The sequence below is a fragment of the Trichoderma camerunense genome (genome assembly GCF_050948025.1).
Source record: "Trichoderma camerunense strain CBS 138272 chromosome Unknown V8C40scaffold_7, whole genome shotgun sequence".
Classification (NCBI taxonomy): domain Eukaryota; kingdom Fungi; phylum Ascomycota; class Sordariomycetes; order Hypocreales; family Hypocreaceae; genus Trichoderma; species Trichoderma camerunense.
In genome coordinates this window covers 902,038-928,912 of record NW_028145363.1, presented here as the reverse complement: position 1 = coordinate 928,912, position 26,875 = coordinate 902,038, and the positions used below count along the sequence as shown (strand labels likewise).

Below are 26,875 nucleotides of genomic sequence, written 5' to 3'. Positions count from 1 at the left end.
TTCTAGCCGAGATATTCTTATTCTAATCATTCTGCTTCAACTCATTTCAATTTCTCAACATGAGTAAGTCGAATATGAATGATTTGGTACAGGAGATGATTCTTGAGAATACCTACTGATTTCAACCAGGTGCAGATACCACCGTCCAGACTGATGCTCGCCCAACTCTCATGGGTAGCCTCTCGAAAGACAAGCCACCGAAGCGCAAATCGCCCATGGTTGAAGAAGCATGCTACTATGAGGCCCTCACCATTTTACAAGGCTTCCCGAAGTCTACTCATCCTGTTTGGGCCACCTTGAAGCATGAACTAAAAAATACACCCATACCCGTGAGATCAAAGTCGTTTCTGTATCAGAAGCTTATCCAAGCCTGTGGAGAAGAGGAATTGGACTGGCAAAGATTCAACTTCATCATGACAGCGTGTCAGCATGCGCCAAATCTAATAGAGGTTGACAACGCCGCTGTCGGCTTATATAAACTGATGGGTATTCAGATCGACAAACAGTCTTTGCCATTCTTTACCAGAAATTACCTGATCCGCAAAGCTCTTATTCAGGACGAGAAAACAGCCGAGGCGATAGCTCTGCTTCTAGGTTTGCTAGGGCTTTTCAGGAACAAGTATCCAGCAGATTTGCTTCCACTGCTGCGAAATAAGTGCCAAAAGGTGGAAAGTCTCCTGAAGAAGAACCGAGGAGCCCCCAAGATCCGTCAGTTTATGGAACTCTGGTATAAGACTGCTGGTAATGGGAATGGAGACGACTGTGATGACAACAGTGAAGAGGATGAATCCCCAAGCCAGAAACGGCGCTGCATCAAGGCTGAGGAATAGGAATGATCCCCGGCAAGCGCTTGAGGGGAGCTGGTACAGCAAAATTCGCGTGCCACATAAAGTTCCTACGCAAGGCAAAGCAATGGGCGGCATTTCAAACAAACTGAGTTATATGTGCAGCGGAGGCCGTCTCTCCATCGTCAACATGGAGTGAAGGTAGTTATCAGATGTCAAACATGACAAACGAAGCGGCAGCAACGAAACAAGAAAAGGAAAACAGAAAAGAAAGGTATGTGCACGACATGTAGACGCAATTTGATACGAGGCTAATGTACAAGTAGGGAAGCGAACATCTCGACTCATACGTCGTCGGTCGCCTATGCCTCTATTATTCGGGAGAGAACAGAGCGGCGCAAGAAAATGGTGATTAGGGAGGAATGGAGTTTGGTGGCTTATAGGCTGAGGAATTTGCTATTTCTTTTTCTTCTTATCCTCTATCATGCTACATGGGCTGGTTTCTTTTTAACGCATGAAGTGGCTATTTATTTTTCTTCTTCACTTTGACTCTCGGACGGAGCTTACCCTAAAAATGGGATTGCAATATGCGGTGGAATGGTTTATCTTGAAGCAGACTCCTTTTATGGCTGCTACTAGTACTAAACTTAGCTGATGCTTGAGATTCTTTATCTCGGCGGCACCTTTGAGTTGTTAAGGATTCCCTTCAACTCTCACCATAGGTAGCTCTACAATTCAAAAAGTTTGTGATTTTCGGATCTTGAGAAAGTAAATCCTGCGAAGTAACATGTCTAGAGAGATTGTCGAGTTCTTCTCCAGCTTAGCTCCAGTGGTCCTGGATCTAAAAATACAGCCGAGTGTGGAACAAACAAGCTTTGCGGGTCTTCCATCCAGGTTCTCAATTCAGCTCCAGCTGTTAGTCTCCGCACTCCATCCGTGAAAAGATGCAAGCGAGAGAGCGCATCACTTGTTGATCTGCCCAGAAAACTCAAGATCTACGTAGTTGAGCACTAAAAGGGTATCACGTCGAAATTTGGCTCAGGAACAAAAGGTTGTTCTTTGGACGATCTACGGCATCTCGTCGAATATCATGATGGGGGCTTCACTACGGCCAATGTCTGAGAAAAAGAAGAGCCGCTCGCTATTTCCGGCTCTTTGAGAGACATTTGGGAGCGACATTTGCCATGTGCCCTTTAACCGCCCTTGCCATTGTCGGCATCTCTTTCAAGTTTTTCTTCAGCAATTGTCTCACAATTATTGGCTACTACGCTCATTGCCGTCCGATGCCATCAAAGGCCGTTATCGTGCAATCGTCAAAGCGACAGTTCGTAGAATAGAACCCCACCGTGAATGGCCAGGCCCCGCCCGGTATCGCGCGAAACCAAGTCTGGTGGCTGCTAAAAACGGGCGCCTGTCTCGGCCCCTCCTGAGGTCGAAATCGCGGAGGTGATGCAATCGCTGCATCGGACCCTGGCTCGTATGACGAAAACCTGATTCTGGCGGCAGAAGATTCTTTCCTGTTCCTGGACCGGCGCTGGCGTTTTGGAAAGGAATGAATAAGCCATCCCATGCCAAACTACCGCTAGTAGCAGATTGCGAGTTGCGCGGTAATTTGTCGTTTCGAAGCTGCAGCCCAATCTAGATGCAGGACGAGAAGGGCCTTCGAGATTGCAAATACGTCACTGACGCTGACCGCTGGTCTGATAACGCGATGGTGCATCCGAGCAACTCCGTCGCATCATCCGTATCTCGGGCGAAGGGCGGCATCTTGGCCTGCTGCAGAGAATTAATTCATCGTGCCATAGAGAAAAAAAAAAAGAGCCAGCTGAGGTGTCAAAGACGATGCAAAGGCGGCGGCTATTTGACTCACCTTTTGTATTCTCCGCGTTTTGCCTCCTGCTGGGTACTGTAATAATTAGACTATTGCCACTGCACGCTGCGCAAACAGAGCACAAGGGAACAAGAGGCTGGCAGCGCTTCACCACGGCGGAGACAGAGGCACAAAGAGGGGCGCGGATGATACGCCAGCAGCCTCCGCTATTGGACACAGCCGAGCGATAAGCCCCACTGCGTTTTCGATAGGGTGACTGCCTTGGTGCTTAGTGGCAGCGATTTATCCGGATGCGGGCCCACAAGTACATCGAGTCCCACCGGCCAGCTGCGCGCGGTCGAGGTACCGGCAGCACCTCGCCTTCCCCGGACGGTTCTGGAGCATTCTCGGGGCCTTTGGCGCCTTTGGCTGATGAATCATGGCCGCTTGCCACTCACTCGCCGGTACGTACCAGTGACCTCCTGCAAGGCGGCGAGATGGGGCGCCCAGCTTGTCACTGGTCACTGCGCCTGTCTCCTCCTCGCTCGGCCTTGCCAAAGCGTCACCGCCCCCCTTCAGGCTGCCACTCCTCTCCTCTCGTCCCTACATAAGGACCTCTTGCCCGTCAGCAGCCATTTTCACGTTCTCTCTCTTTTCCTCTTCTCATACCACACCAAACACTTCTCACATCTCTTCCACCCTAAGGAATATCCGTTAACAGCGCATCTTCTTGCACTCTCTACGAATCTCCCAGCGGCCAAAGCTTAATCCGCCACCATGCAAATCTTCGTCAAGACCCTCACCGGCAAGACCATCACCCTCGAGGTCGAGTCTTCCGATACCATCGACAATGTGAAGTCCAAGATCCAGGACAAGGAGGGCATTCCTCCTGACCAGCAGCGACTGATTTTCGCTGGCAAGCAACTCGAGGATGGCCGAACTCTGTCCGACTACAACATCCAGAAGGAGTCCACCCTCCACCTGGTCCTCCGCCTTCGTGGTGGTATGCAGATCTGTAAGTTATCTGATTCAGCCTTTCTATCCAACCAACTGTGACTAACAACATCCTTCAGTCGTCAAGACCCTCACTGGAAAGACCATCACCCTCGAGGTGGAGTCATCTGATACCATCGACAACGTCAAGTCCAAGATCCAGGACAAGGAGGGCATTCCTCCTGACCAGCAGCGACTGATCTTCGCTGGTAAGCAGCTTGAGGATGGCCGAACCCTCTCCGACTACAACATCCAGAAGGAGTCCACTCTCCACCTTGTCCTTCGTCTCCGTGGTGGTATGCAGATCTTCGTCAAGACGTTGACCGGCAAGACCATTACATTGGAGGTTGAGTCATCAGACACCATCGACAATGTTAAGTCAAAGATTCAGGACAAGGAGGGTATTCCCCCGGATCAGCAGCGTCTTATCTTTGCTGGTAAGCAGCTCGAGGACGGTCGCACCTTGAGCGACTACAACATTCAGAAGGAGAGCACACTTCACCTTGTCCTCCGTCTTCGTGGTGGTATGCAGATTTTCGTCAAGACTCTGACCGGCAAGACAATCACCCTCGAGGTGGAATCTTCCGACACCATCGACAACGTCAAGTCCAAGATTCAGGACAAGGAGGGCATTCCTCCTGACCAGCAGCGCTTGATCTTTGCTGGTAAGCAGCTGGAAGACGGTCGCACCTTGAGCGACTACAACATCCAGAAGGAGAGCACACTGCACTTGGTTCTGCGTCTTCGTGGTGGCCAGTAAAGGTGTCTTTTGCTTACGACCGCACTGTTACGACTGAATTGGACGGTTGGGCGTTTTTGGGAATTTCTTTTTAAAGCAGATATGGGAACTTGGCCATTGCACTGGTCAACATAGTTTATGATAGCACATTTCAGCGTGACCGATATCACGGTACGCGCCAATACACCTCTGACTGTCAACATTGACAAGTCGCAAACAATATTCTCTCCTCCATCATGAACTTGAGTGAAATGAATTCGATATCGTACAGTAGCAAGTCGTAATTGAAAATCAGGCCATGGCGGTCGGTTATCATGTATGCATATACCGCAGTGGTTGCAGTTAGTGGGGCCAGTCTCAAAGGCAGAGCCGCCACTTGCTTCGTGAAGCTTCTAGCGATTCGTAACCTTCCTCCACCAGCTCTTTAAAATGTGTCTCTCGACCTGACATTTATGCTCGCAAGGGGTCGCCATGTTAATGAATCGGCTCTCCTCGGCCCGTTTCAGAATTAAACATTTTTTCCCGCCTTGATACCTTGATATGAATACTGAACTCGCCCACGGCTTCTAGCTCTCCAAATTTTATCCCTGCAAACTTGTTTCTCATTATCCCTACTGCAACTTCACCAGCTGGCGTATCATACCTGAATAGCCTTATGAGGGTGCCGAAAACTTGGAGATGACTTCTTTTTTCTTCCATATCAAATTCGAGCTTTATCCGACCGAAAATCCTGCTGCCGGACAAGACACATTTGCGGCGCAGAACAGCCGAGATATTTGGCTTCCATCGAACGATTCCAGCATTTTTGACGACCTTCCAGCCCATCCCCCACCTCATCGATCGGCGGCGCGCAATACAGATCTACCAGATAGAAGTAGACGTATATCTTTTGGAGCTCTGGCTACGTTGGACCGCAGAGCTGGGCTTGGCGCAAACTCGAAATCTGGAGTCATAGACTGCGGGACCCCGCGACCACCCACAGAAACCGGAGGAGAAATCGAAGGCCTGCCAGGGCGACAGTTGTTGGGACGAGCGAATAGCTATCCTCTACCGCCGTCAACGGCTGCCTTGGAACCGCAGACTGCAATCCGAGACTGGAGATTTGGGCGCATCAATATCGAAACGTTAGACCCCGGCTTATACAAAAACAACAACATGGCTGGAGAAGGCAAGGCGGCGGCTACTGCTGTCGCTGGACCATCCGCCGCACCAGATCTGGGCCCGCCGTTTAGCGGCTCAGGAACGGCGACAAAGGCAGAGTTTGTTGAGCTGGAGGGCAAGAATACAGAAGTTGGATGGGGCATCGTGCATTTCTACAGGGAGGGCGACGAGACTGCTGGGCTTGCTTCCACCCACGAGGTGGCAGAAGAAACTGAAAACATGCAAGATTGCACCACGCTCTGTATTCCTGCTGTCCCGGCCTACATGACACCCGGGGATTTCTTGGGCTTCTTGGGAGAACGATGGCAGAACGACATTAGTCACTGCCGAATGGTTATGACCTCGCGAATGAATCGGTATCTGGTCTTGCTCAAGTTTCGCGATAGCAAGCAGGCGAAACTGTGGAGGCGAGAGTATAATGGCAAGATATTCAACTCTATGGGGGTAAGTCATTGAAACATGCTACTCTATTGCAAAGCCGACATATGCTGACCTTCGCAACAGTCACAATCCCAAGCCTGCCACGTGGTCTTCGTCAAGAGCATCACATTCGAACGACCAAGCCCATCTCGGGGGCACGAATATTCTCTTTCGTCGTCTTCGTCGGCCATTTCGAATAGCCTGAAGCCTTTCCCACCTCCGACTCCAAGCCTTGTGGAGCTGCCCACATGCCCCGTCTGCCTAGAAAGAATGGACGAGACGAATGGATTAATGACTGTGCCGTGCTCTCACGTCTTCCATTGCACGTGTCTACAGCGCTGGAAAGGAGCCGGCTGCCCGGTCTGCCGGTTTACGAACCCTTCCGAGGAGAGAGATCCGTCAAATCCCTACAGCCAACCGTTTGGAGGGTCGGCCTCGAATCTGTGCAGCGTGTGTGATTGCGCTGACGATCTCTGGATATGCCTTATATGTGGTTATCTGGGGTGTGGCCGATATAAAGGAGGTCATGCCAAAGATCACTGGAAAGACACAGCACACTGCTTTGCTTTGGAGCTGGAAACACAACATGTGTGGGATTATGCGGGTGACATGTGGGTGCATCGTCTCATTCGCGACAAAGGCGATGGCAAGGTCGTCGAGCTTCCGGGAAGAGGTAACTACACCGCCAATGGTGAAGGGGCGGATGAGGACATGGTCCCGCGGGCAAAATTGGAGACGATTGGCCTCGAATATACTCATTTGCTAGGGAGCCAACTCGAGTCTCAGAGGGCCTATTACGAGGGAATGATCAACAAGAGTGCTAATAAGGCTTCGAAAACCTCGGCCGAGTATGAAAAGGCAATAGCGGAGCTGTCAGAAACTCGGCAACAACATGCTACTCTGCAGGAAGAATATGGAGTCTTGAACAGAGAGACGCTCCCGCAGCTGGAGCGCGATCTTGAACGGGAGAGGAACAAGGCGAAGAAGGGAGAGAACCTCGCTAGGAGTCTTGGCCAGTCACTACAAGAAGAAAAACGACTTAATGAAGGGCTGATGAAACGCATTGAGCATCTGGACACTGATGTCGAGGCGATACGCAAGCAGCTGGAGGAGCTCAGGGCGGAAAATGCAGAACTGAAGGAAATGAATCGAGACTTGACCATGTTCATCTCTGGGCAGCAGAAGCTTAAAGAGCTGGAGAATGAGGGGCAGATCGAGGAGGGGGAGCTTGAGGGGGGCACTATGAGTGTTCCCGAAAGCAGGAAGAAGAAGGCGAACAACAAAAAGAAGGGGAAGAAGTGATTGGCAGTTTCGAGTTTTATAGCGATTTGGTCGTCACAGCGATGAGTTGGCTATCTTGGATGGAGTTTTGGTGGTGGGTGAGCGGGGTTGGTTACGGCGATGGCATCTTGTTTAGGATACTCCAATAGAATCCATTGTAATACTAGGTAGTAATGGCATTTGATTCTTACAAAGAAGCAGACAGAACACAGCAGGAGTTGCCCCTTGCATGGCCCGCCATCTCGCATGCAGCCTTGGGAGAGTTGTATGCATGTGCTTACAGAGTCGTACAAATCTCCGGCGGCCGAATGAAACCAATCTCCGGGGTTCGGTGCCGGGCACGGTTACGGGGGGTGGTTTAACAATTACATGTGACAGAGCGGCAGGGATATCGCGAAAAAAGAAGAAGCTCACGATGAATGATTATTTTGCTTGGTGTGGTATAAATTCGCATTGATGTGGTTACGTGATGAAAATGCTTACAGTAGCTGTTGTTAGAGTTTGTTTAGAGCTCACGGCATAATATCAGACTGCATTAACGTTCAAACTTGGTGTCTGTTTTAAAGTTTCGAGCTTGCCGTGTTGTGAGTTGTCTCAAACAACTGCATTTGCGCTATCAAAGACACATTCCGAACAACTGTCCCTCCTTGCATTGATACAATCACAACAATATACCCATAATAGTTTTATTTTTATTTCTTTTGCATTTGCCTTGAATGGCGTGCTGAGGAAGTGGGACAAGGAAGCACATGTTAATTGCGAGACCTCGATGGCGAAAACAAAAAAAGGTCAGCACAGGTAACCATGGCCCCTTGTTCTCTCAGCAGCCCTACCGTGGTATCGACAGTGGATCTTTGCCGTTCGTCCGCCCGAGGCTAGCGCTTTGGAGCACTGTAGCTCCTTGTAGCTGAGGTAGGAGGCCCCATGGTTGTTGGAGATTCCATGTTTGTATGGATGTTGCAGTAATTCGTTGTAAGTGGCGCGCCCGTGATTGGGGGGCAAAAGGGAAACGTCGCTTTTCAGAGGCGCATGTAACTACGTAACTAACTACATGTACATGTAATCTAACAACTCATTTAACTCTCTCTCTTTCTTTTTCCGCCTCTTATTTTTTATTTCCCAAAATCAACAAAAGCTGAAGCTGAGATCCTTCTTGGCGTCGCGCAGCTAAACAAAAAAAACCTGGGAGAGCCCCTCTTCCCACCTCCGCGCTGGAATCGTCATCCCTCCCGTGGCCCAGCTTTTTGCTCTAAAAGCTCAAGCTACTTGTTGCCTGTCCACTTTTCCCTTCCATCTCTTTCTCTCAACCAAGCTTTCGCGGAGCATCGGATCTTCACTCACCCTGCGCATCGGGTTACAGTGACGAGCAGAGCCATTATTTAGCAAACGTCGATCAAAGAGAATCAACTACTTAGCAAGCGGCTGCAATACGATACGACAACAACAACAGCTCGACAAAAAAAGGCTCTGCAGCCATGGCTTCGCAAGAAGCTGCAGTGACCAAGGCGGGGGCCGAGCCCCGTGAGGAGCCGGTGGAAGAGTCTGAGCAGCAGCAGCCCAAGAAGGAGCTGTATCCCATGGTGAACTGGAAATACGACCTCTTCCTCTACGGGATGGGGAATCTCGTCAACCTCTTCTTCAGAGAAGTCGTGCCGCGGGGCTCGTGGAGGGTTCCGCAGACGGGGCCTGTGCTTTTTGTCGCCGCGCCACATGCAAACCAGGTATGGACTATTTACTATATGATATCTTGTTGCGCCGAGTCAGAGGGCAAAGGAAAAGACATCAAGCTTACCATGTTTTGTGACAGTTTGTCGACGCCATCCTCCTCCAACGGACGCTGCGACTTGACGCCAACCGACGAATCTCCCTCTTGATTGCGCAAAAGTCTGTCCACGGCTTCATTGGCTGGGGATCCCGCCAGGTCGGCTCCGTCCCTGTCGGGCGAGCGCAAGATGCCGCAAAGCCCGCGACGGGCCTCATCTACCTCCCGGACCCGATCAACGACCCGACGCTGGTGCGAGGTGTGGGCACAAAGTTTGGTGTGGGCGAGGGAGAGCCACAGGGCATGCTATTCCTGCCGCCGGGCAAGAAGACGTCTGGGGAGAGCGTCAACATTGACCAGATCCTGGGCCCCGAGGAGATTCGCATCAAGCGGCCGTTTAAGACTGCGCTGGCTTTGAAGCAGCTCACCGGACGGGATGATATCGACAAGGAGGGCCGGTTTACTGACAAGTCAGTCAACGGTTCTGCGCCGGGATACAAGGGGACCAAGTTCAAGCTTGCGCCGCATACCGACCAGACCAAGGTGTACGAGGCTGTTTTTGCGCGACTGAGGAATGGTGGGTGTGTCGGCATCTTCCCTGAAGGTGGTAGCCACGATCGGTCCGAGCTGCTTCCTCTCAAGGCCGGTGTGGCCATCATGGCCTTGGGAGCGCTGGCCGATGCACCCAACTGTGGTCTCAAGATTGTGCCCGTGGGCATGAACTACTTCCATCCTCACAAGTTCCGCTCGCGCGCTGTCATTGAGTTCGGAGCCCCCTTTGAGGTCCCGCCGCATCTGGTTGAGATGTACCGGAATAATCAGCGAAGAGAGGCAATCGGCCAGCTTATTGACACCGTCTACCAAGCTCTCAGCTCTGTGACCGTCTCAGCCCCTGATTACGATACTCTGATGATGATCCAGGCTGCGCGAAGGCTCTACAACCCCACCGGCAAGAAGCTACCTTTGCCGGTAGTGGTGGAGCTGAACCGCCGTTTGGCATTGGGCTACGAGCGCTACAAGACCGACGAGAGGATTACCAGCCTGTCCAAGAGCGTCAAGGACTACAACTCGCAGCTGCGATATCTCAACCTGAGAGACCACCAGGTGCAGTACGCCACCATGTCCATCTGGAAGGTCATTGTGCTCTTCATCTACCGCTCTATCAAGCTGCTGATCCTCTTCCTCTGCACTGTTCCGGGCTTGCTTCTGTTCTCACCAGTCTTTGTGGCTACAAAGATCATTAGCAGGAATAAGGCTAAAGCGGCGTTGGCGGGCTCAACCGTCAAGATCCGCGGGCGCGACGTCATGGCTACGTGGAAGATCCTCGTTGCCTGCGGATTGGCCCCGACACTTTACCATTTTTACTCGATTGCAGTGGTCGCTAGGGCGTGGTACGACCACCTCTGGGGCTATTTGCCGGAATGGGTGCCGCTGGTACTGGTGTATCTAGCTACGTGGGTGGCATGGATGGCTATTTCTATTGCGGCGCTGCGGTTCGGCGAGGTCGGGATGGATATTTTCAAGTCACTGAGGCCGCTGGTGCTTTGTCTGGTTCCGGCATCTGATTTCAACATTCACAAGCTGAAGCGGAAGCGAGCAGAGCTCAGCGCCCAGGTGACGGACTTGATCAACACCCTCGGGCCTGAGATGTTCCCCGACTTTGAAAAGACGCGGTTGGTTCCCGACTTTTCCAAGCTCGAGACGGGAGGAACTCAGACGTCCCCGACAGAACACCATCCCCGGCGAGACAGCGAGGCGTCAAGCGCAGGCCCCGATATGGAGACACCGCCGCCATTGTCACGACGCAGCACTACACAATCCAGTCGCTTGCTTCCTCGAAACGACTCGTTCAGCAACATTGGCAGAGTTGGCATCTTCTCGACACGGCCTCCGTCGCGGTCCAGGAGTCGCTCCAACAGCGCGGGCGGTGGCTTTGGCTCCAGCGGATTCCACATCAGCGGGTTTACAACTCTTGACTCGGCTGAGGGTTTCAGCGAGGCCAGCCGTAAGATTAGAGAGGCCATGAAGGACCGGCGGAAGAAGTCTGACAAGGTCAAGATGGAGGCTGGTGGAGATGAAGAGGACGAGTCTGATAGCGATGAGGATGGTTACAACGAGGCGAGGAAGAAGAATATTTGAAGGGCCCGCTTAATGAGTACGAATTGGGTGTGGGGTCTAGTGCCGTGTTACAATATGTTTTGTTTTGTTTTGTTTTTTCATCACCACTTGTTAGTTTTGTGTTGGAGTTTTTGCGCATATACTCCGTAGGCATCTTGAATTTACCAAGGGAATTTTATGAATGCTGTTACCGTAGATACGGCAATTTTTGACATTGATATGACATGCAACGAGTGTGCGTGTAAATGGATACATCCCACATGGCCCTCGTCGGCTTATTGTACACGACGACGTATGAAGTTTGACGCTTCTTCGTGGGGTTTCGGGATTGGTGCAGGGGCACTAAACGGAATCCGAAGATCGGCTTTATGTACAGCAGCCTGAGTTGAATTGGCATTTCGAAAGGGTATTACCCTAGTATGATAGGGGAAAAATCAACGTTTGGTAGTATTGCGTGTGTCTGCATGATGAGATTTTGCTTACGCTTTTCTACATTTCTGGCAAGGTTAGTGGTTAGTCAAGATGGTGTAGTTGTGATTGCATATGAGGCCATTGGGGGATGGGAACGGACTCGGCCGACGAGCCGCCGGTGAATTGGCAGCTCGGAGATGTCGGCGATTTGAAGGCAAAGAAACAGCGGTGGGGGGAGGACCTTGAATAGATTACGTGTCGAGCGAAAAAAAAAGAAAAGAACACGATTGATCCTTTTTTACTAGGTAGTATTTGACGATAGAGCCGCTGTTTTATTGGCGAACCGCGGAATAAAAGATGACGACGACAAGCATAAAAAATCAGATACAATACGTAGAGCTGGAAAGATTCCATGTGATGACGGGAATTTCCCGTTTGGGGCGGTTGGTGTCCACTCCCCGGGACGCGCGCATCGGCTTGGCCTGCCGGACGGGAGCTGGGGAAAGAGAAAACTGAGGGATGGGCGTTTTTAGTTTGCGCTCTGAGTGGCTGGATTGTATTACTCATTTGTAGGGCGAGACGCCGGAGGATCTGATAAGGATGTTGGGGGGAGAGAGTGGGATGATGGTGTTAAATCCGAGGTTTATAAGACCGGGGGAGAAACCCTGATGGCACCCTTTTTCTTTTTTTATTTATTTTATAAATCGATTCGGGAGTTTCTATCTGTCTTTCTTTCTTGATTGTTTGAGTCTTTTGATTTAGCGGCAGAGAAAGGCAACGTCTGGAAGGAAAACAAGAAAAACGAATTAAGGGGGCGAAAAAAAAAATAGGGTCAATTCTATATATCCACTTGGACCATCTCGGAGTTCCTTTTTCTCTTTTTCTTTTTCCCACCATGCCGCCTCCCGCAGCCACGAACAACAACACCAACGGCAGCAGCAGCAACGCGCCTCGCATGCCCGTGAAGCAGAAAATGGCCGTGTCGCTCAAGTCGCTCGTGAGCTCGGTGCTGAGCGCGGTCCCGGGGGCCGCCGGCGTGGGAGCGGCCGTATCGGGCCCGGCGTCGAGCGGGGGACCGGCACGGATCGAGTCCCTGTTTGCGCGGACCGAGGCCGAGGTGGACGGGGACGAGTGTCTGCATGATTGTGAGAGCTGCGCGGTGAAATACCCGCGGGGGTTCAAGGTGGACGAGGAGGACGTGCTGTATGGGCAGGTCAAGGGGTGGAGCACGCATGTCCTTGTCGGGACGGGGAAGACGGATTGGGTGAGGGATGTTGCGGATGAGAGGGGGAGTGTGATGGAGGCGATTCAGAGGGTTGGCGGGGTGACGAATGGGGTAAGTTTTCTTGATTTCTCTTTGTTGTTTGTGAGGGTGGATGAGGTGAGATGAGGTTATGTGAAGTGAAGTGAGATGAGATGAGAGAAGAGTGATGAGAAAAGGGGGGAAAAGTGAAGTGAAGATAAACGTTACTGACATTTACCATCAGAGACTCATGCTGTCCGCCTCCAACCTCCCTACGCCTCATGACACCACCGACTACTCAGAGCCCACCACCGTTCTCCTCCTCCCAGCCTTTGCCATCGTCCACAACGTCCACCCCCGCAACGTCCCCCAGCTCATCTCAGACGTCGTCAACGTCGCTCCCACAAACTCCTCCCCCCTAACCCCCTGGCGCTCCGTCATCCCCGCCTCCCTCCCCAGCCCAGACGCCTCGCTGGCCGACCTCACCATCAACGCGTGTCCGCACAGCGCCGTCGTGCTCATGTGCAGCCAAAAGACGCGCGACGCTCGCTGCGGCCAGAGCGCGCCGCTGCTGCGAAAGGAGCTGGAGAGACATCTGCGGCCGCTGGGGTTGTATCGGGATTTGCATGATGAGAGGCCTGGTGGAGTGGGGATTTACTTTATTAGCCATGTTGGTGGGCACAAGTACTCTGCGAACGTGATGGTGTACCGACGGCCGAATGCGTTTGGGAAGGATGACGAGCCGTTGCCGGAGGGTGTGGAGGAGGCGGCTGAGGCTAAGGAAGAGAAGAACGGTGAGGAGGAGGAAAAGGAGAAGAGTGATGTGGGAGCTGCGCAGTGTATTTGGTTGGCGAGGGTGAGGCCGGAGGATTGTGAGAATTTGGTGCGGTATACGGTGCTGAAGGGGAAGGTTGTGAAGCCGGAGAGACAGTTGAGGGGAGGGTTTGATAGAGGGAGGGGGTTGATGAGTTGGTGAGGATGGGTTTGGGTTTGGGGGTTATATGGGTTTTTCATTTGGTTGGGTTTATGAGCATATACACATATATATAATTCAGGTGAACGTTTATAAAAAGAGGGGTCTATCGGTGTTATCCGGTGGAATGATTAAACATCTACTTTTGTGTAGCTGAACTTTTGTATGCTTGAGCATGTTGATTATGAGTTTGGTTTATAAAGGGCTTGCGAAAGGGGTGAAAGGCTTCATGATGGCAATATGATTGGAGTTAGACGGATTGTAGCGAGTCTAATAGATCTTTTGTGTCGGACATCTATGTACTTGACCTGGGTATATCTCTTAGCTTTGCTTGCTTCATTAATACATATTGGCCATGCTTGCTATTTGGACCTGGCAGTTGTGGCTAAATCTAGTAGAGAAATCCAGATCCAGTAAAGAGAACCATATCTGGATGATAGAACTACTTCCAGCACAGATAATAATCTGAGTCACAAGTACACGTAATTAAATAATATTTAAATGTGGTAAATTTAAGCTTCGACATGTAGCAGAGCAAGACTTCAATACTTTTCTTGCAGTGGTATTACTCTCTCCCCTCTCTTGTTATCAACATTAGCACTCTCCTTCTGGAAAAGTCACAAGTCCTACCACCTTGGGCGGCTGCTCACCTACTTTACACGTGTTCCTACCCGGTAAGATGGCAGCTGAAGAAGACGAGATAAACCTGAATTGAATCGAGTTGCCCGTTGGGAGATGCGGAAGACCAGAGAAATAGGCCTTTTGAATAGTCTTTCAACAATCTGTCAAGGTTGCAATTCTCTGCTTGCTTTCTAATATAGCGTCAAGGCCTAGTTCCTGGTACTACTTCAAGGTCTCGTCAGGGCTGTCTGTGTTGTAAGACCAGTATAACCACCCAACAACCAAAGATGAGGTTTCTAGTCACTGTTAATCCAAGCATTGGGCAAAACCCTTTCAAGCAGGGCTTTTGACTGGAGAACCAGCTATCGCAGCCTGCGCCGAACCTAGCATCCGTCATTTAGAATATCAGCAGCGAGAATGTGCAGTGACGTTTACTTGTTTATCTAACCATGTGCCGGGTCGCCTGGCCGCTTCGGTGCAGGGTGATTCGGTTTTAAGACCGTGGTTGATGCGAATTTAAGGGTTCATGATTTTATGCTTGCTGGCCATTTTTGTCCATTTTGGGCTCATTCGCGAGGCACGCAAGCAGCTGAAAAGCCCCACGCAGGACGTTTGCTGCTGGACAAGGATCGTAATGGTATAAGCCTAAAACTAATGCCAGGCCATGCCCAAGTTTGAACTCGCAACTACAAAAGAAATCCGTCGCCGTCGCCGTCGGTGAAGGAAGAGAAAGAGAGAGAAGGAAAAAAAAAAAAAAAATGCGGCTGCTCAACACCAAAACATATAGCATCACCGAATTCTTCGAAGCCAACATCCCCAGATATGCCATCCTCTCTCACACCTGGGGATCCGGAGAGGTGACATATCAGGACATCGCCCAGTCGGTAGAGCAGGCGCGGGAAATGAAGCCTCAGGGGTTTGCCAAGGTCGAGGGCGCGTGTGCGCTTGCATATGCCGAGGGATTCGACTATATATGGATTGACACATGCTGCATCGACAAGACGAGCAGCGCTGAGCTGTCCGAGGCCATCAATTCCATGTATGCGTGGTACCGGGAATCTTCGATATGCTATGCCTACTTGATCGACGTTCGATATATCGAGCACCCAACTTTGGAGACGGGGAATAGGAACTTTGATGAGGTTGAATTCGGGGCATCTCGTTGGTTTACGAGGGGATGGACGCTACAAGAGCTCATTGCGCCATCCGACGTCGCCTTTTATTCTGGAGATTGGCACTATCTCGGAAGGAAATCTTTTCACAAAGACGTGATATCCAGAATCACGGGCATCGACGTTAGCATCCTCGCCGGGGCTGATCCATCCCTCATCGCCGTAGCACGCAAAATGTACTGGGCCTCCCGCAGAACGACGACCAGAATCGAAGACATGGCCTACTGTCTGATGGGTTTATTCTCCGTCTCTATGCCTCTCATCTATGGTGAAGGTAAAAAGGCGTTTCTTCGACTCCAAGAGGAAATCATCAAAACTGTTGACGATCAGTCCATTTTTGCATGGCAGCTACGGAAGCTGAGTTCCCCTGGACCAGACTTTCATGGACTCTTGGCCGACTCACCGAGTGCCTTTGAGGATACTGGTGGAAACGTCTCCCCATTCGCATCAAGTCATTCTTCTACGCAGGCGACACGTATCATTAACAACACTCTGCAGACTACACTGATGATCCAGAACAAGGTAATCCAGGGCGTCCACTATGCTGGCTTTGGCAAACTGCCATCTGGTCCTCTGTCAAACTATCGTCGGGCTGTTCTTGGTTGTAGGTATGGCTTCTCCGGAGACTCTTCCCCTTGCATTGAACTGTGGTGTCTGGATGAAGAGCAGTCCCAGTTTGCGAGAATCCGGCCTTGGAATCTCTTTAGGGAACAGGCACCGTCCATTTCCCCTCCTTTGCGAGTGAATTCGCTCTCTAAAATCCCATCTCTCTTGTACGAGGTGCCTCTATGTAGGTCCAAGCCCCGATCCTATTTCCTTTGTCACTTGTGAAAATTAGGTATGCTGATACAGAGTCGAACGTGTCATGTAGACTTTGGCACTATCTCTATGGACTTGCTCTTAAATCGTGCGCCGTGGGAGTACAAACAGATCACTGTCTCTCACAACCCTCGGGAATTCATACCGTTTGGCTTCCGCCTTCAATATCTAAGCTACAAGATTGGAACCCGCGAAGGCTATCCAGCTGATCGATGGCACGGCAACGACCGGGTGTTACAACGAGCTTACCACCACAGAAACGGCCCTCAGCAGAATACTTCGTCAACTTCCCAGCCAAATGTCGTGTATTACAACGATCCCAAGAGGAATGTCCACGTCGCTCGTGTCACAGAAGGCGCCGTGCGTGTCATTTTCAAAGAAAAATCATTCAAAGGGTGGTGCTTACTGCATGCCCTTGTCCTGGGGATGGACATAATCCATGATGAACGGGGGGATTGGGAACGAAAACCGTGGTGTCGCATCGTGGAACTTGAGCCGTGGATGCAGGTGGACGAATACAAATACGAATTTGACTGGAATGAAGGAGAGAGTAGCAAGATTAAATGTTCATCGCACGACGCCTTGTTGTTGGCAAAGGTTATTATGCTACCTGGCGATGAGCTGTATACCGTGCAACTGAATGCTGCTAACATGAATGAGTTGGCGTATTGGTGGCCATGGTGATGATGAGAGCAAGGTTTATGAGAGCACGAGTGGAATGAATTATTAATATCTAAGTAATACGATCGAGAACGAAAGAGTTCATATGAGAGAAGTTGTACGGGCATCGCTTTGTTCTTGATCTAAGCGCCATTTCTATCATATCCCGGCCAACAAAAGGCCTCCATGTCCCAGCAAGTACCAAATAATGCTAAAGCCAAACTATGGAAGAGTTTCCCATGAAATCTACGGAGAATGATCTCGACAACACTCGGAGTGGCATTGTCCTGATGATCCGCTGACAGAACCGCTGCTATTGTCATCAGCGATGTTGACGTTGGCTTCGCCAACGTTCAGGGACGTGGCAGGCAAGGGCCAATTGAAAAAGCTACTCAACATGGCAGAAGCGTTGTCGTTTGAAGATCCCATTGCCTCAGTGTTACGACGATGGTCAAACCCTCTGTAATACTGGCCAGCCATAGGATCGGCGCCTCTCTCCAGTGCCTCCGCCTGCTTCTCCAATCCTACTCTCATAATCGCATCCGCGCACTGCATCTGTTTCATTGTCTTGCGTACTCTCTCCTTAGCATCGTGCTCATCGTCCTGCAAATCCCGTAGCTCGTCCAGCTTCCGCATCCAAGCCTCACTCTCGTGAGCAGAGTGCCGCTGCAGAGCGATTCCTCCTTGGGAGAGAATGGCGCTCGTAGTGGCGTCAGAGAGAATATCCATCTCGTGACACATGAAGTCTAGGGGGCTGTGGAAGAAGAGCTCCCACGTGGTCTGCACTTCGAGGCGCGAAATTTGTGCAAGACGCAGGTTTGCCTCGTCATGACGTTGGCGGAGGGTGCGTTGGATGTGTCGGAGGATGTTGAGGCATGTTGATAGACGTTGTTCGTGAACAAGCCGGGCGGTAGAGGAGTGTTGATCAAAATCTGGAATCTTGGATGATGATGGATGTGCGCCGTTGTTAAGAGTAGGGGGCTGGTTCTCATAGTTGCTCGTGAATTGCATCTTATAAGGCTCCTCGGGGCGTATAAAGATGGGTGGGATATCGGAAGTCGGCTGCTGAGGCGGAAAGGGGAAGCCTTGGACCAGGAGAGAAGATGGTGAGGCCATGAGATACTCCCGAGGAACTTCGTTAGGAGTGTCTTCAAACACGGAAGAGGCGCCGCTCGAGGATGTAGATGGAGGCGTAGAGTTGGTGAAGTGTTGCTGCGGCAAGTCGCGAGTGTTTGAAGCCGAGCTTGCATCCGCCATTGTGTAAAGGTGTAATAAGTGAGTGGTGTTGAAGAGAGTTGATGTTGGCGAGTGTCGCGGCGGATGAAGCTGATGGAAGAGAGGGGAGAAGGGAATGTGGTGTTGGAGGAAGCATTTTTATGGTGAATTACAGCACAGTGATTCAGAGTGTTTGGGGGAGTCGTGTCTTGTCGAAAAGAGGTTCGGTGTTAATCAGAGGAGAAAAGAGAGCTCTGAGAAGTGTCTGATTCACGTAGAAAAAGGACCATGAGCAAGGCGCTTACACTCGTGATGAGTTTGAGTATTCTAGAAACAACACAGTTGCACGTATGATATTCACATATACTTATATACAGGATATATTTGCATGTGGTATTTCTGCTGAGAAGAAAGATTCGAGCATCGTATGTATGATTCGAGTCGTGGCTTGGTTCCCGTGATAAATGCAAGTCTGTTCCATTGTATATCCATTTCACTGTTTAGACAAGTCGTCTCATGATATGCATGCTGCGATATACACACGCCTTCATTGCTCTCATTATCCCACCTTCATATCCTCATTACACACATGCCAATTCATACCATCCTACTAAAAGTCATGTACAAAACATATCCAAAAGAGCCCCGGGGGGCGACTTATTCCATAAACAGATCTTCCCATCATCCACATCCTCATCCTCAAAGGTATCAAGAACCAATGCAGAGATGCTTCAAAACCCTTTCATAAACAAACCATGCTCATATCATAACCCAAGAACAAATCATGCAATTCCGCTGCGCCACATATATTCCAAAAATAATTGAAAGGGGGAGGAAAATATAAAAAAAGTTGGCAGTTTTGAGCGCAAGAATCCTACCTCGATTTAACCCCGTTTTATTTCATCGGGAGGACTCTTGGCTCAGTGTTAGTCTGCCAGGCTGTGTGAGTTGCTGCTACTCGACTCCGTCGTGATGGTGAGCTCGCGGCGCGCGCCGTGGACCAGCTTGTAGATGCCGAAGGAGATGGCGGCTAGGACGACGAAGAGGACGATGATGATGATGGCGATGACATAGTTGCGCTGCGTCATTGCGGCGGTTTTTTGGTGGGGTTTTTTTTGTGTATTTGTTGGGTGTGTTTATGTGTCGTGTTTGTTCGTCTGTTTAGTGTTGTTCCCCTGTTTGTGACAATGTCGGTGAGATTCTGACGGTGTGGTTTTCTGTCTCGCTCTGTTTCGTCTGGCTCGATAGTTATGAGCTTTTTTTTTCTAAAAAAAAAAAAAAAAAAGACTGAGAAACAATTAGTCTCCTACTCCTCCAAATTCAATTCCGTAGCCAAAGTTATGCAAGGGAGAAAAAGGGGCGCGAAAGAACAAAGAGCGACGAGCCAGACTCACCAAGTAAACAAAACCTCGTCACCGCAAAATAGCCCAAGAACCAAAAAACAGCGTGGGAAAGCCCGCGCAAAATCTCACTTCAAATCGCTTCGATAAAGCCAGTGGAATCAAATCAATTAGATATTAATTCAAGCACTCGTCGTCGTCGTCTTCGTCTATGTACCTCAAGGTAAAAAAAGGACGTTTTAAACAACAAAAAACACGATTCCCAATAACAGCGTGAAAAGAGAGAGAAAGAAAAGAGTGCCACCAACCCCCCCAGCATATATACGCCGTTGCCCCGCCACCCGCTTTTTGCGTCCTGTCCTTCTACTTCTTAGCCCGTGTCTGCTTCTGGCGTTTCTTTCGAAAAATCGCAAGGCTGGGGAGGAGGAGACGCAAGCTCGTGCTGCTTAGCTCCAGCGCCTTTTTGTGTGTGTACCTGGGCTAACGCGGGCTGATGTGGGCTTACGCGCAAACGCTTGCTGCGGCCCTTCCCTGTAGCTGCGCTGTGCTACTGTGCTGTTCAGTGGGGCTGAAGTGCTACAAGCTCACCTAGGCAGCTTCCCAGCCTCGCCATTTTATCAACGAGAGCTGCGCTGGTGGCGTGTCATTGGCGACGTCTTGAAACGCGATGATACGGAATACGGCACACAACACACACGCACACACAGCGCGTTGACTGACTCTATCAGGAACTCCATTGAGGCTCTACAACTCGAGAATCAATGGCAATAACATCGTTCATCATTTCAATATGAAACTATAAGAGGCTACTTTGCAAGAATACCCGTAGCTGTTGATACACATTACGCCTCCCCCCGTCCTCCCCCTTCAGATAGATAGAAGCTTGCCGAGTAACACCTAAAAGTAATGAGCCACGCTTCGAGAAACCGCAGCCCGCAAACCAAGGGAGGAAAAAACAGTAAAAACCAAAAAGATCAATGTGGTCCGTATACGCCAGCTGGTCTTCAGGCCATGGCCACGAATCTCAGTCGCAGAAGTCGCGTATCTACTCCTTCGCATCGCGTCTGATCCAGCAGCCATGCATCTCCGCTGAGTGTAAAAATTGTCTCCATTCACCCTGATGCCATTGTCCGCTTTTACTCGGTCAGGGCCTTGTTCTCCTCCCGGATGATTCGTACATGTCGTTCGTAAAATAGTAGCATCTATACCAGTGTCAGTTTCGCAGCATGCCCACGATCAAGCAGGCGGCGACTTACCTTTTGGGGGCACTTCTTGTAAATGACCTTCGTGTCATGCTTCGTCTTACGGCCATTCTTCCACACAAGGTAAACAACGAGCCGGCCACTACCTTCATCCTCGCAGGCATCAATCGTGTCGATTTCATCCTCCCACGACCCGGCCGGGGGGCTCCATTTCTCTGCCGTCGCTGGCGGTGCTGAGTCGCCAGGATGTGTTCCGTTTCTCTTGGAACGCTTCGTCGTGGCGGCTGGCGTTGTGCTGTTCGTCCTATTGCGCTTCTTGCCTCTGGCAGCCTCTTGCGTCTCCTCGAAAATCTTCTCTCGCCCACCAATGGATTCGAGATAGGCACTGAGAATCTCGCCCGCAGACTCCCTAAATCGCACCAAAGTCAGTCGCTTCACCCAGTAATCGCGTATCGTTTGCCCCACGCTCCATGATCCGCAACATACAGTAGATTCTCTTCAGGCTCCCAAGTCATATCTGACTTCTTCTCGTAGCCCTCCCACTTGACATGGAATTTCAATGTTCCCTACGCGACGTTAGCCGTGGTGTAATCAAACAACCAAACGTGACGGAGGTGCATCCCTACGCACATCTTCGTCAATCATGTGCTTCTTGATAGCCTCGACAATGAACCTATAAGCAGTTGTTAGGTATCAATGCCATATGCCGTGCAATACCCGGTGGTTTCATACACATCTTCCTCGAGGTCATCCCCCTCCTCATCCTCATCTTCATCCTCGATTTCGATATCATCGTCCTCGTCCGCCTCCCTTTCCACCTTTTTTAAGACTCTTCCGTTTCGTTTGGGCCTTCCGGCCGCTTCGTCCGCCTCGCTTGACGCAGAGTTTCGTGACGACTTGACGGGTGGCGCGCTCTCGTAATCCGAGACTTCCTCGTCGCTGAGTGCTGCTCTGCTTTTAGCGGATGACCTTCTTTTGTTTCCTCTGGGAGCCATGACGCGACAATACACAGCGATGGAGCGGTGTGATTGTAAAGGCAGAAGAGCTTTCAGGTGCAAGTATTGAGCTGGAGCTGTCTCCGGCTACTTGGGGGCAATCATCTATGCACTTTGCACAGGCGCGATTCGTCCGCTGGGGGAGGGGAGGAGCCAAGTGGCAGCCAGTTGGTGCACGTACCTGGAGGCATTGTTGCAATTCACTAATTCGCCTGGCAGTTACAGAATTGATTCGCAGTCCCAGACGGCGCAACCTGGTCGCAAGCGCTTGACGCTGTCCAGTAAGCAAACGCGATGGGCGCGGGCCTCAAGCTTTGGTGTTGCCGAGTGACGCTTGGTCACGTGAGCAGCTTTTTTTCTTGGTTCTTATCGTTATCGATCTCAACAGCTGTAAGCTCTCCACTTTCAACGCCGCGAGTCGTGATATTGCTAGGTACATGAGCTGCAACACCTCAAAAGCCCATTCCACCATTCATGGCAAAGCTTGGTGAGCTTTATAATGCATTGGAATCTTGTTGACCGTTTATCCACAAGGTTTCCACCGCTTCTACTCACCTTTGATAGATGAAGCATTCTTTGTATTCTTGCTCCACGTCTGTGCTAACCAACATGTTGGATGACGCCTTGATGAAAGAGGAAAACAACAACCTGACCTGGTGGTTCTATACAAACTTTTGCTCACACTCATACAGTGACCCGTTATCTTTGCTCGGGCCATCAAAAGGGAAATGTTATCCAGCATCCCAAATTCGTTATTCAACACCCTAGGCACTGCGTGGAATTCAAGTATTATAATAGGATGTAAAAAGTATACGAATGGAAGCCGCCTTTATACTTCTATCACTACCTCCTAGGTAGGTACTTTCTGCTACTATCGCTACTTTCTTCTAGTGTCTACTATTATAAATATATTCTTCTAGTATCTGCTATAACTGTAAATGAATTTTCTGTCGAGCCACCCGTCCAGCACAAACGGCGCTTCCCGATATCCGGCACGCTCGGCTGTCGCTGACTGCATACTCCCAGCTCACATGAGCAACAAAGCGTGCCTCAAGAAACGATTGCTATTTAGAGTTGTCTTGCTCCGGGACTTGGCACACATGTTTGCATACATGGTTCTCCATTGTTTGCCGTCAAATTACAAATTCTGACGCTGTGGCCACTTCCTGCTCATCTGTCCTTTTTGCCCATTCAAAAGGAATCGGGATCAGCAACACGCCGAACTGCGATATGCCGCATATCCTGAAACGAGCCGGCCATGTAGGCCAGTCGCAGTTACGCCGAGCCCTGAGTCAACAAGAACTGCCGTCGGGAAAACAGCAATTGTGAGTCGGCCGACGTCCACACCACATCAATGGCTGCATTCAACTTGACCTGCATGAATAGCCGGATGGTGGTTGGCGCAGTCGACTTTGCGCCGGTCCCTGCGATGGAAGGCTGTTGGTAGGGCGTCGTATTCATTAATCCACGCATAATGCTATCATGTCCCGCAGGTGTGCGCCCTTCCTTTGCTCTTTTGGCCGGCTCATTGAGCTCTCTTGGCGGACTCTTGGAGGGACAGCTGCTTTTTACTTACCTAGCGCTAAGTAATTAACGTTAGCATGACCATCAAGCCCTGTCGAATTCGCTAGCATCATGTAGGTATAAATTACTGCAATATCAAACGGCCCTCGTCGGAATCACATGCTGCCGCCAGCAACCCAGGCATGCAGTAGTGAGTACCTGGTAGATCACCCGAAGAGGCTCTTTGTACGCGGCTAAGCAAATTTCTTAGCTAAAATGAGGGTCCAACATGACCCAAGCAAGGCCAACGGTCCTTTGTGTAACGGGGTCATCAAGCAGACCGGCCGGCGTAACTCAAAGGGAGCAATCGGCCTCGTGTTTGGAGCGCCAAAAGTGCCACGGTCCGGGGATCCGAGCCCACCAGGTCGAAAAAAAGACCAGCGCGGCAAGATGCGAAACGTTGCCGATTCGAGAAGGCCGGTTGGCATTCCTGTTTGCCCGCTAGAATGCACGCAACCACACTCGCGACCGGCAACAAGGGACCTAGCCAGGGGTAAGATCGCAGCGACTTCCATGGATCTTTGCCGGAAAGCTTAGTGTGTAATACGACTCTGCTGCTTCGTAGCGACAGCATGGCTTCGTCAGAGGTGGTATCCATTGCAGCGCCGTCCATGGAGGGTACTTAATTAGACGTATGTAATTTGCCTGCCTACCTAGCCGGCAGCCCTAATGTCTCGTGTGCCAGACTGTATTCCGCCTCGAGCTACTCCTTGCGGGAGGACGGAAATAGATCGACCCAGCTATGGGCGTATCGAGATGCGATCTCTACAAGAGATAGGGTGCTGAAATGGACGATTTTCAGTCGTACCACACCAAAACTAAAGCACACCCCTTGGCCATTAGCTCCAAGGTGCTAGTCAGCAACGCCGTCGTCTACCGTCTTAGTATGCAGCGCGACACCAAGACAACAATATCCGTCCATGTAAGGAGTAGTCAACGGCGTGGCAGTGAACGAAAGTGCTGCATCGTAGAGGAGGTTATTGCTGTTGGAGAGTGGCCGCCTCCAAAGCATATCCAAGACAAAACTCATGCTTTCGGCGATTACGCACCCAATAGGCTCTCAAGGCACCCCGTAGGCGACTCTATTCCCCGGCTGAAATCAGCCGCAGTAATCTAGGAATTAAGAAACGGCTAAGCATAGCCAAGCTTTTCGAGACAATGTTTCAACGCCGGTCCACGGCAGCTTTCCCGGCGAGGTCTTATCTGCGGTCCAGGGAGGAACGTTTTTTTTTTAACCATTCTCTCCACCTCGTACCAAAGCATGGCAAAAGCAGGAGTCGTTCTGGTCGTCGTACGGAGTACAGCGTGCTCCATATGGCCAAGAAGAAGGCAGAAAGACTGATGGGTGGATTTTCTTAGTCTTGGGGCTGCAAATTCTTCTGCAGTGGTAAGGGAGTCCGTGCAGGCACACTTCCCTCGGCTACGAGTATGCCAAGGTGCCGTCTTGGGACTGCTGCATACGAGCGTATGTACTGTAATACTACTCGTACGGAGTTGTTGTGCTGGCCGTGAGAACCCATGTTGATGAAGTCTCCACCGTCACTGCGCTAATCGCACCAAGGGGCTTGGTCGGCTCTCACGTCAAGCTCTTTCCCACGAGACAAGAGTAGGGCAGTTGTTATGTGATGCGCCCAACCCTGGCCTGTTTTGGCTCAGCATGGTCATGATCCTGCCAGAATGATAAGTCCACAGAGAACCACGAAGCGTTCTGTCATAGGACGCTGCGATTATATCAGACCTGCGCTCCTCTACACGGCACAAGGTCGTAAAATGCTAGTTGGACGAGAGATGACCGAAAAAAGGTTGGGCCTGCGACAAGGGGACCGTTGTCGTATGCCCATGCGGTAAAGACCAGGCCAGACACGCAGTTAGGCCGTTGACGAACGGTCGAACAACGGCGGCGCGGAAGTGATATGACAGCTCCCGGGACGGACAAGGGGCAATGCTTCGATGACATGACAGGTGTGTGTGTGCTCCTTGGCCACCAGCCAGACACTCTGGCTCTTCTGGACACTCGTCTCATTCTCTGTCATAGACTTGTATCAACGGAGTAAGCGTCTGACTTTAGCTTAACCAAGGAGAATGGCTTCGCTTTGGCGTCAAACTTTGACCATAGCGTCCACCCCCTGGACGGCCTGGGTGATCTCCCGAAGTGACCCCCCTGAAGCCTCGGATCTTTTTAATCTGGCCTGTGTTTGGAGGACGAAGAGCACTCGAGTTTTGAATGCTACGAGCCCATTGCGCCATCGGTAGGAGGGTATTCTTGGGCATTGAATGTGACACTGATACTTGCCATTCGAGAGATGAGGCTGTAAGCAATACATAGCCTGAAGTAACAAAATAGCCAACAAGCCATGATGGCATTCACACTTTCTCTCAACTTGCCTGAATCACGAAGCACCCTGCTGCAACAGCAGAGCACGCTAGGCATCCGAGCCTTCTCTGATGCCCACTCCGTTCATTGGCGGCGCTCAGCCGGTCTGGATCTTTTGCAATTCGGCCGGTGCGAAGTAGGGTGGCTGGCACGGGCGCAGGAGAGGTGGGATCGCGTGCAGTTTGGCTGCAAGAATGAAGCGATTGGATTCAAGAACGCCACGAGAAACAGCTGGCTGGCCATGCCCTTGGCTCTGGGCCAGATGGGACACGGCCTCTGAATAGCAGGTACGAGTACTCGGCCTCTGCTTGTAGGATCCGTCCACGTTACTCCTGAGATGGCTCCGATCGCTGCCACCCTTGCTGGCGAGTCTTGATCGAGTCCGTCTGGACATCGTCTAGTCTCTTGCGGCCGGCTGCCCGATGTCTTGTCGTGTTGTTTCTGTGCTCCTGTGCTCCTGTTCTGTACCGTACCTGTACATGTAAGAGGAACGAGTAAGGTGGTATTCGTACTGTAGGTATGGAGTTCGGAGCACCGAGTATGTACAGCAGGTCCAGTCCTCAGCTGCTGATTGCTGCTGATAGCTGCTGGCTGATCAAGCTCCATTCATGTTGCCAAGGCATCTGGGCAGTGCATACCCGTGGGCTGTAAGGTAGTAACAAGGCTAATCAATCCAATGGCTTTAACCTGAGAGGACAGACGCAGACGCTGATGAAGCTCCATCACAAGAGTCTCCATCGACCCATGATGTAAGTTACTCCGTACACGAACAGAACAGCAGGGCCGGAATGATTCCCTGGGCAAGAGTGGGCAGGCACCATGACAATCTCCTGCGAGCCTCCTTCCTCCAGCGGCGCCCCATTACGAGTACCTACATGTACATGTATCCGGACGGAGCACAGCGCAGGTTGCAGGTCGCAGACGGCCAATACTCCGTTGCTCCTGCATCCTACCGACGCTACTGCTGGCGTAGGAGCCTTTGGAGCCTCTAAAACATCGACTACAGGTAATAGTAAGGTGACATGTACCCGTACTTGTGCTCCGTGCTGTACCCCGTACCTTCATGGCGCTCACTCGTAGGTACTTTGCAGCTGATTGTCTGCTGGTGTTGACTCGAGGATGAGGAGGCACGGAGGATGAGTACAGGTCATATCGCCAGTAGCCAGTAGGAGGTACATGCACCCGACCTCAATCTTTGCTCTGCCAAGTGCGGCACCC

General features: G+C 51.0%; 10 protein-coding genes across 10 annotated transcripts; 6 read left to right on the top strand and 4 right to left on the bottom strand.

Annotated features, from left to right (window-relative positions):
* Positions 1-170: 170 nt before the first annotated feature.
* On the top strand, positions 171-830 carry V8C40DRAFT_264955 (uncharacterized protein; the record flags this gene model as incomplete). Its single annotated transcript, XM_083219593.1, has 1 exon — positions 171-830. One exon carries the CDS (start codon positions 171-173, stop codon positions 828-830), a length of 660 nt encoding a protein of 219 aa, XP_083074257.1.
* Positions 831-3,372: 2,542 nt separating this feature from the next.
* Positions 3,373-4,646, top strand: V8C40DRAFT_286730 (ubiquitin-related domain-containing protein; the record flags this gene model as incomplete). The annotated part of the gene is made up of 2 exons (XM_083222566.1): positions 3,373-3,610; positions 3,669-4,646. The coding sequence occupies 2 exons, from the start codon at positions 3,373-3,375 to the stop codon at positions 4,346-4,348; spliced, it is 918 nt and encodes a 305-aa protein (XP_083074256.1). The 3' UTR covers positions 4,349-4,646.
* A 94-nt stretch (positions 4,647-4,740) lies between these two features.
* V8C40DRAFT_242793 (uncharacterized protein) lies at positions 4,741-7,386 on the top strand. The gene is made up of 2 exons (XM_083215288.1): positions 4,741-5,932; positions 5,993-7,386. The coding sequence occupies exons 1-2, from the start codon at positions 5,006-5,008 to the stop codon at positions 7,208-7,210; spliced, it is 2,145 nt and encodes a 714-aa protein (XP_083074255.1). The 5' UTR covers positions 4,741-5,005; the 3' UTR covers positions 7,211-7,386.
* Positions 7,387-8,664: 1,278 nt separating this feature from the next.
* Positions 8,665-13,699, top strand: V8C40DRAFT_274343 (bifunctional glycerol-3-phosphate/glycerone-phosphate O-acyltransferase SCT1; the record flags this gene model as incomplete). Its single annotated transcript, XM_083220592.1, has 4 exons — positions 8,665-8,910; positions 8,997-11,058; positions 12,347-12,816; positions 12,968-13,699. The coding sequence occupies 4 exons, from the start codon at positions 8,665-8,667 to the stop codon at positions 13,697-13,699; spliced, it is 3,510 nt and encodes a 1,169-aa protein (XP_083074254.1).
* A 1,376-nt stretch (positions 13,700-15,075) lies between these two features.
* V8C40DRAFT_264950 (heterokaryon incompatibility domain-containing protein) lies at positions 15,076-16,992 on the top strand (the record flags this gene model as incomplete). The annotated part of the gene is made up of 2 exons (XM_083219592.1): positions 15,076-16,279; positions 16,361-16,992. 2 exons carry the CDS (start codon positions 15,076-15,078, stop codon positions 16,990-16,992), a joined length of 1,836 nt encoding a protein of 611 aa, XP_083074253.1.
* A 95-nt stretch (positions 16,993-17,087) lies between these two features.
* On the bottom strand, positions 17,088-18,225 carry V8C40DRAFT_286728 (uncharacterized protein; the record flags this gene model as incomplete). Its single annotated transcript, XM_083222565.1, has 1 exon — positions 17,088-18,225. One exon carries the CDS (start codon positions 18,223-18,225, stop codon positions 17,215-17,217), a length of 1,011 nt encoding a protein of 336 aa, XP_083074252.1. The 3' UTR covers positions 17,088-17,214.
* Positions 18,226-18,517: 292 nt separating this feature from the next.
* On the top strand, positions 18,518-19,468 carry V8C40DRAFT_242786 (uncharacterized protein; the record flags this gene model as incomplete). Its single annotated transcript, XM_083215287.1, has 1 exon — positions 18,518-19,468. A coding segment is annotated over exon 1 (305 nt), but the record flags the coding sequence as incomplete, so codon positions are not given.
* Positions 19,469-20,285: 817 nt separating this feature from the next.
* On the bottom strand, positions 20,286-22,474 carry V8C40DRAFT_242780 (uncharacterized protein). Its single transcript, XM_083215286.1, has 6 exons — positions 21,902-22,474; positions 21,458-21,671; positions 21,356-21,398; positions 21,212-21,291; positions 20,780-21,134; positions 20,286-20,725 (listed from the first exon to the last, which is right to left on the bottom strand). Exons 1-6 carry the CDS (start codon positions 21,909-21,911, stop codon positions 20,660-20,662), a joined length of 768 nt encoding a protein of 255 aa, XP_083074250.1. The 5' UTR covers positions 21,912-22,474; the 3' UTR covers positions 20,286-20,659.
* Positions 22,475-22,845: 371 nt separating this feature from the next.
* Positions 22,846-23,460, bottom strand: V8C40DRAFT_242775 (uncharacterized protein). Its single transcript, XM_083215285.1, has one exon. It carries the CDS (start codon positions 23,191-23,193, stop codon positions 22,996-22,998), a length of 198 nt encoding a protein of 65 aa, XP_083074249.1. The 5' UTR covers positions 23,194-23,460; the 3' UTR covers positions 22,846-22,995.
* A 2,036-nt stretch (positions 23,461-25,496) lies between these two features.
* On the bottom strand, positions 25,497-26,358 carry V8C40DRAFT_204565 (uncharacterized protein). Its single transcript, XM_083212032.1, has one exon. It carries the CDS (start codon positions 26,261-26,263, stop codon positions 25,742-25,744), a length of 522 nt encoding a protein of 173 aa, XP_083074248.1. The 5' UTR covers positions 26,264-26,358; the 3' UTR covers positions 25,497-25,741.
* Between the last annotated feature and the right edge of the window lie 517 nt (positions 26,359-26,875).

Excerpts from the sequence above, each read along its gene's own strand:
- V8C40DRAFT_242793 (XM_083215288.1), top strand. The coding sequence starts at position 5,006 with ATGACTTCTTTTTTCTTCCATATCAAATTCGAGCTTTATCCGACCGAA. Across the intron at positions 5,933-5,992 it reads AGATATTCAACTCTATGGGG|TCACAATCCCAAGCCTGCCA; the intron begins GTAAGTCATTGA and ends CCTTCGCAACAG.
- V8C40DRAFT_242780 (XM_083215286.1), bottom strand. Across the intron at positions 21,135-21,211 it reads GAGCCTGAAGAGAATCTACT|GGAGTCTGCGGGCGAGATTC; the intron begins GTATGTTGCGGA and ends GGTGCGATTTAG. Across the intron at positions 20,726-20,779 it reads ACAAGAAGTGCCCCCAAAAG|ATGCTACTATTTTACGAACG; the intron begins GTAAGTCGCCGC and ends ACACTGGTATAG.
- V8C40DRAFT_242775 (XM_083215285.1), bottom strand. The coding sequence starts at position 23,193 with ATGCGTGGATTAATGAATACGACGCCCTACCAACAGCCTTCCATCGCA.
- V8C40DRAFT_204565 (XM_083212032.1), bottom strand. The coding sequence starts at position 26,263 with ATGGAGCTTGATCAGCCAGCAGCTATCAGCAGCAATCAGCAGCTGAGG.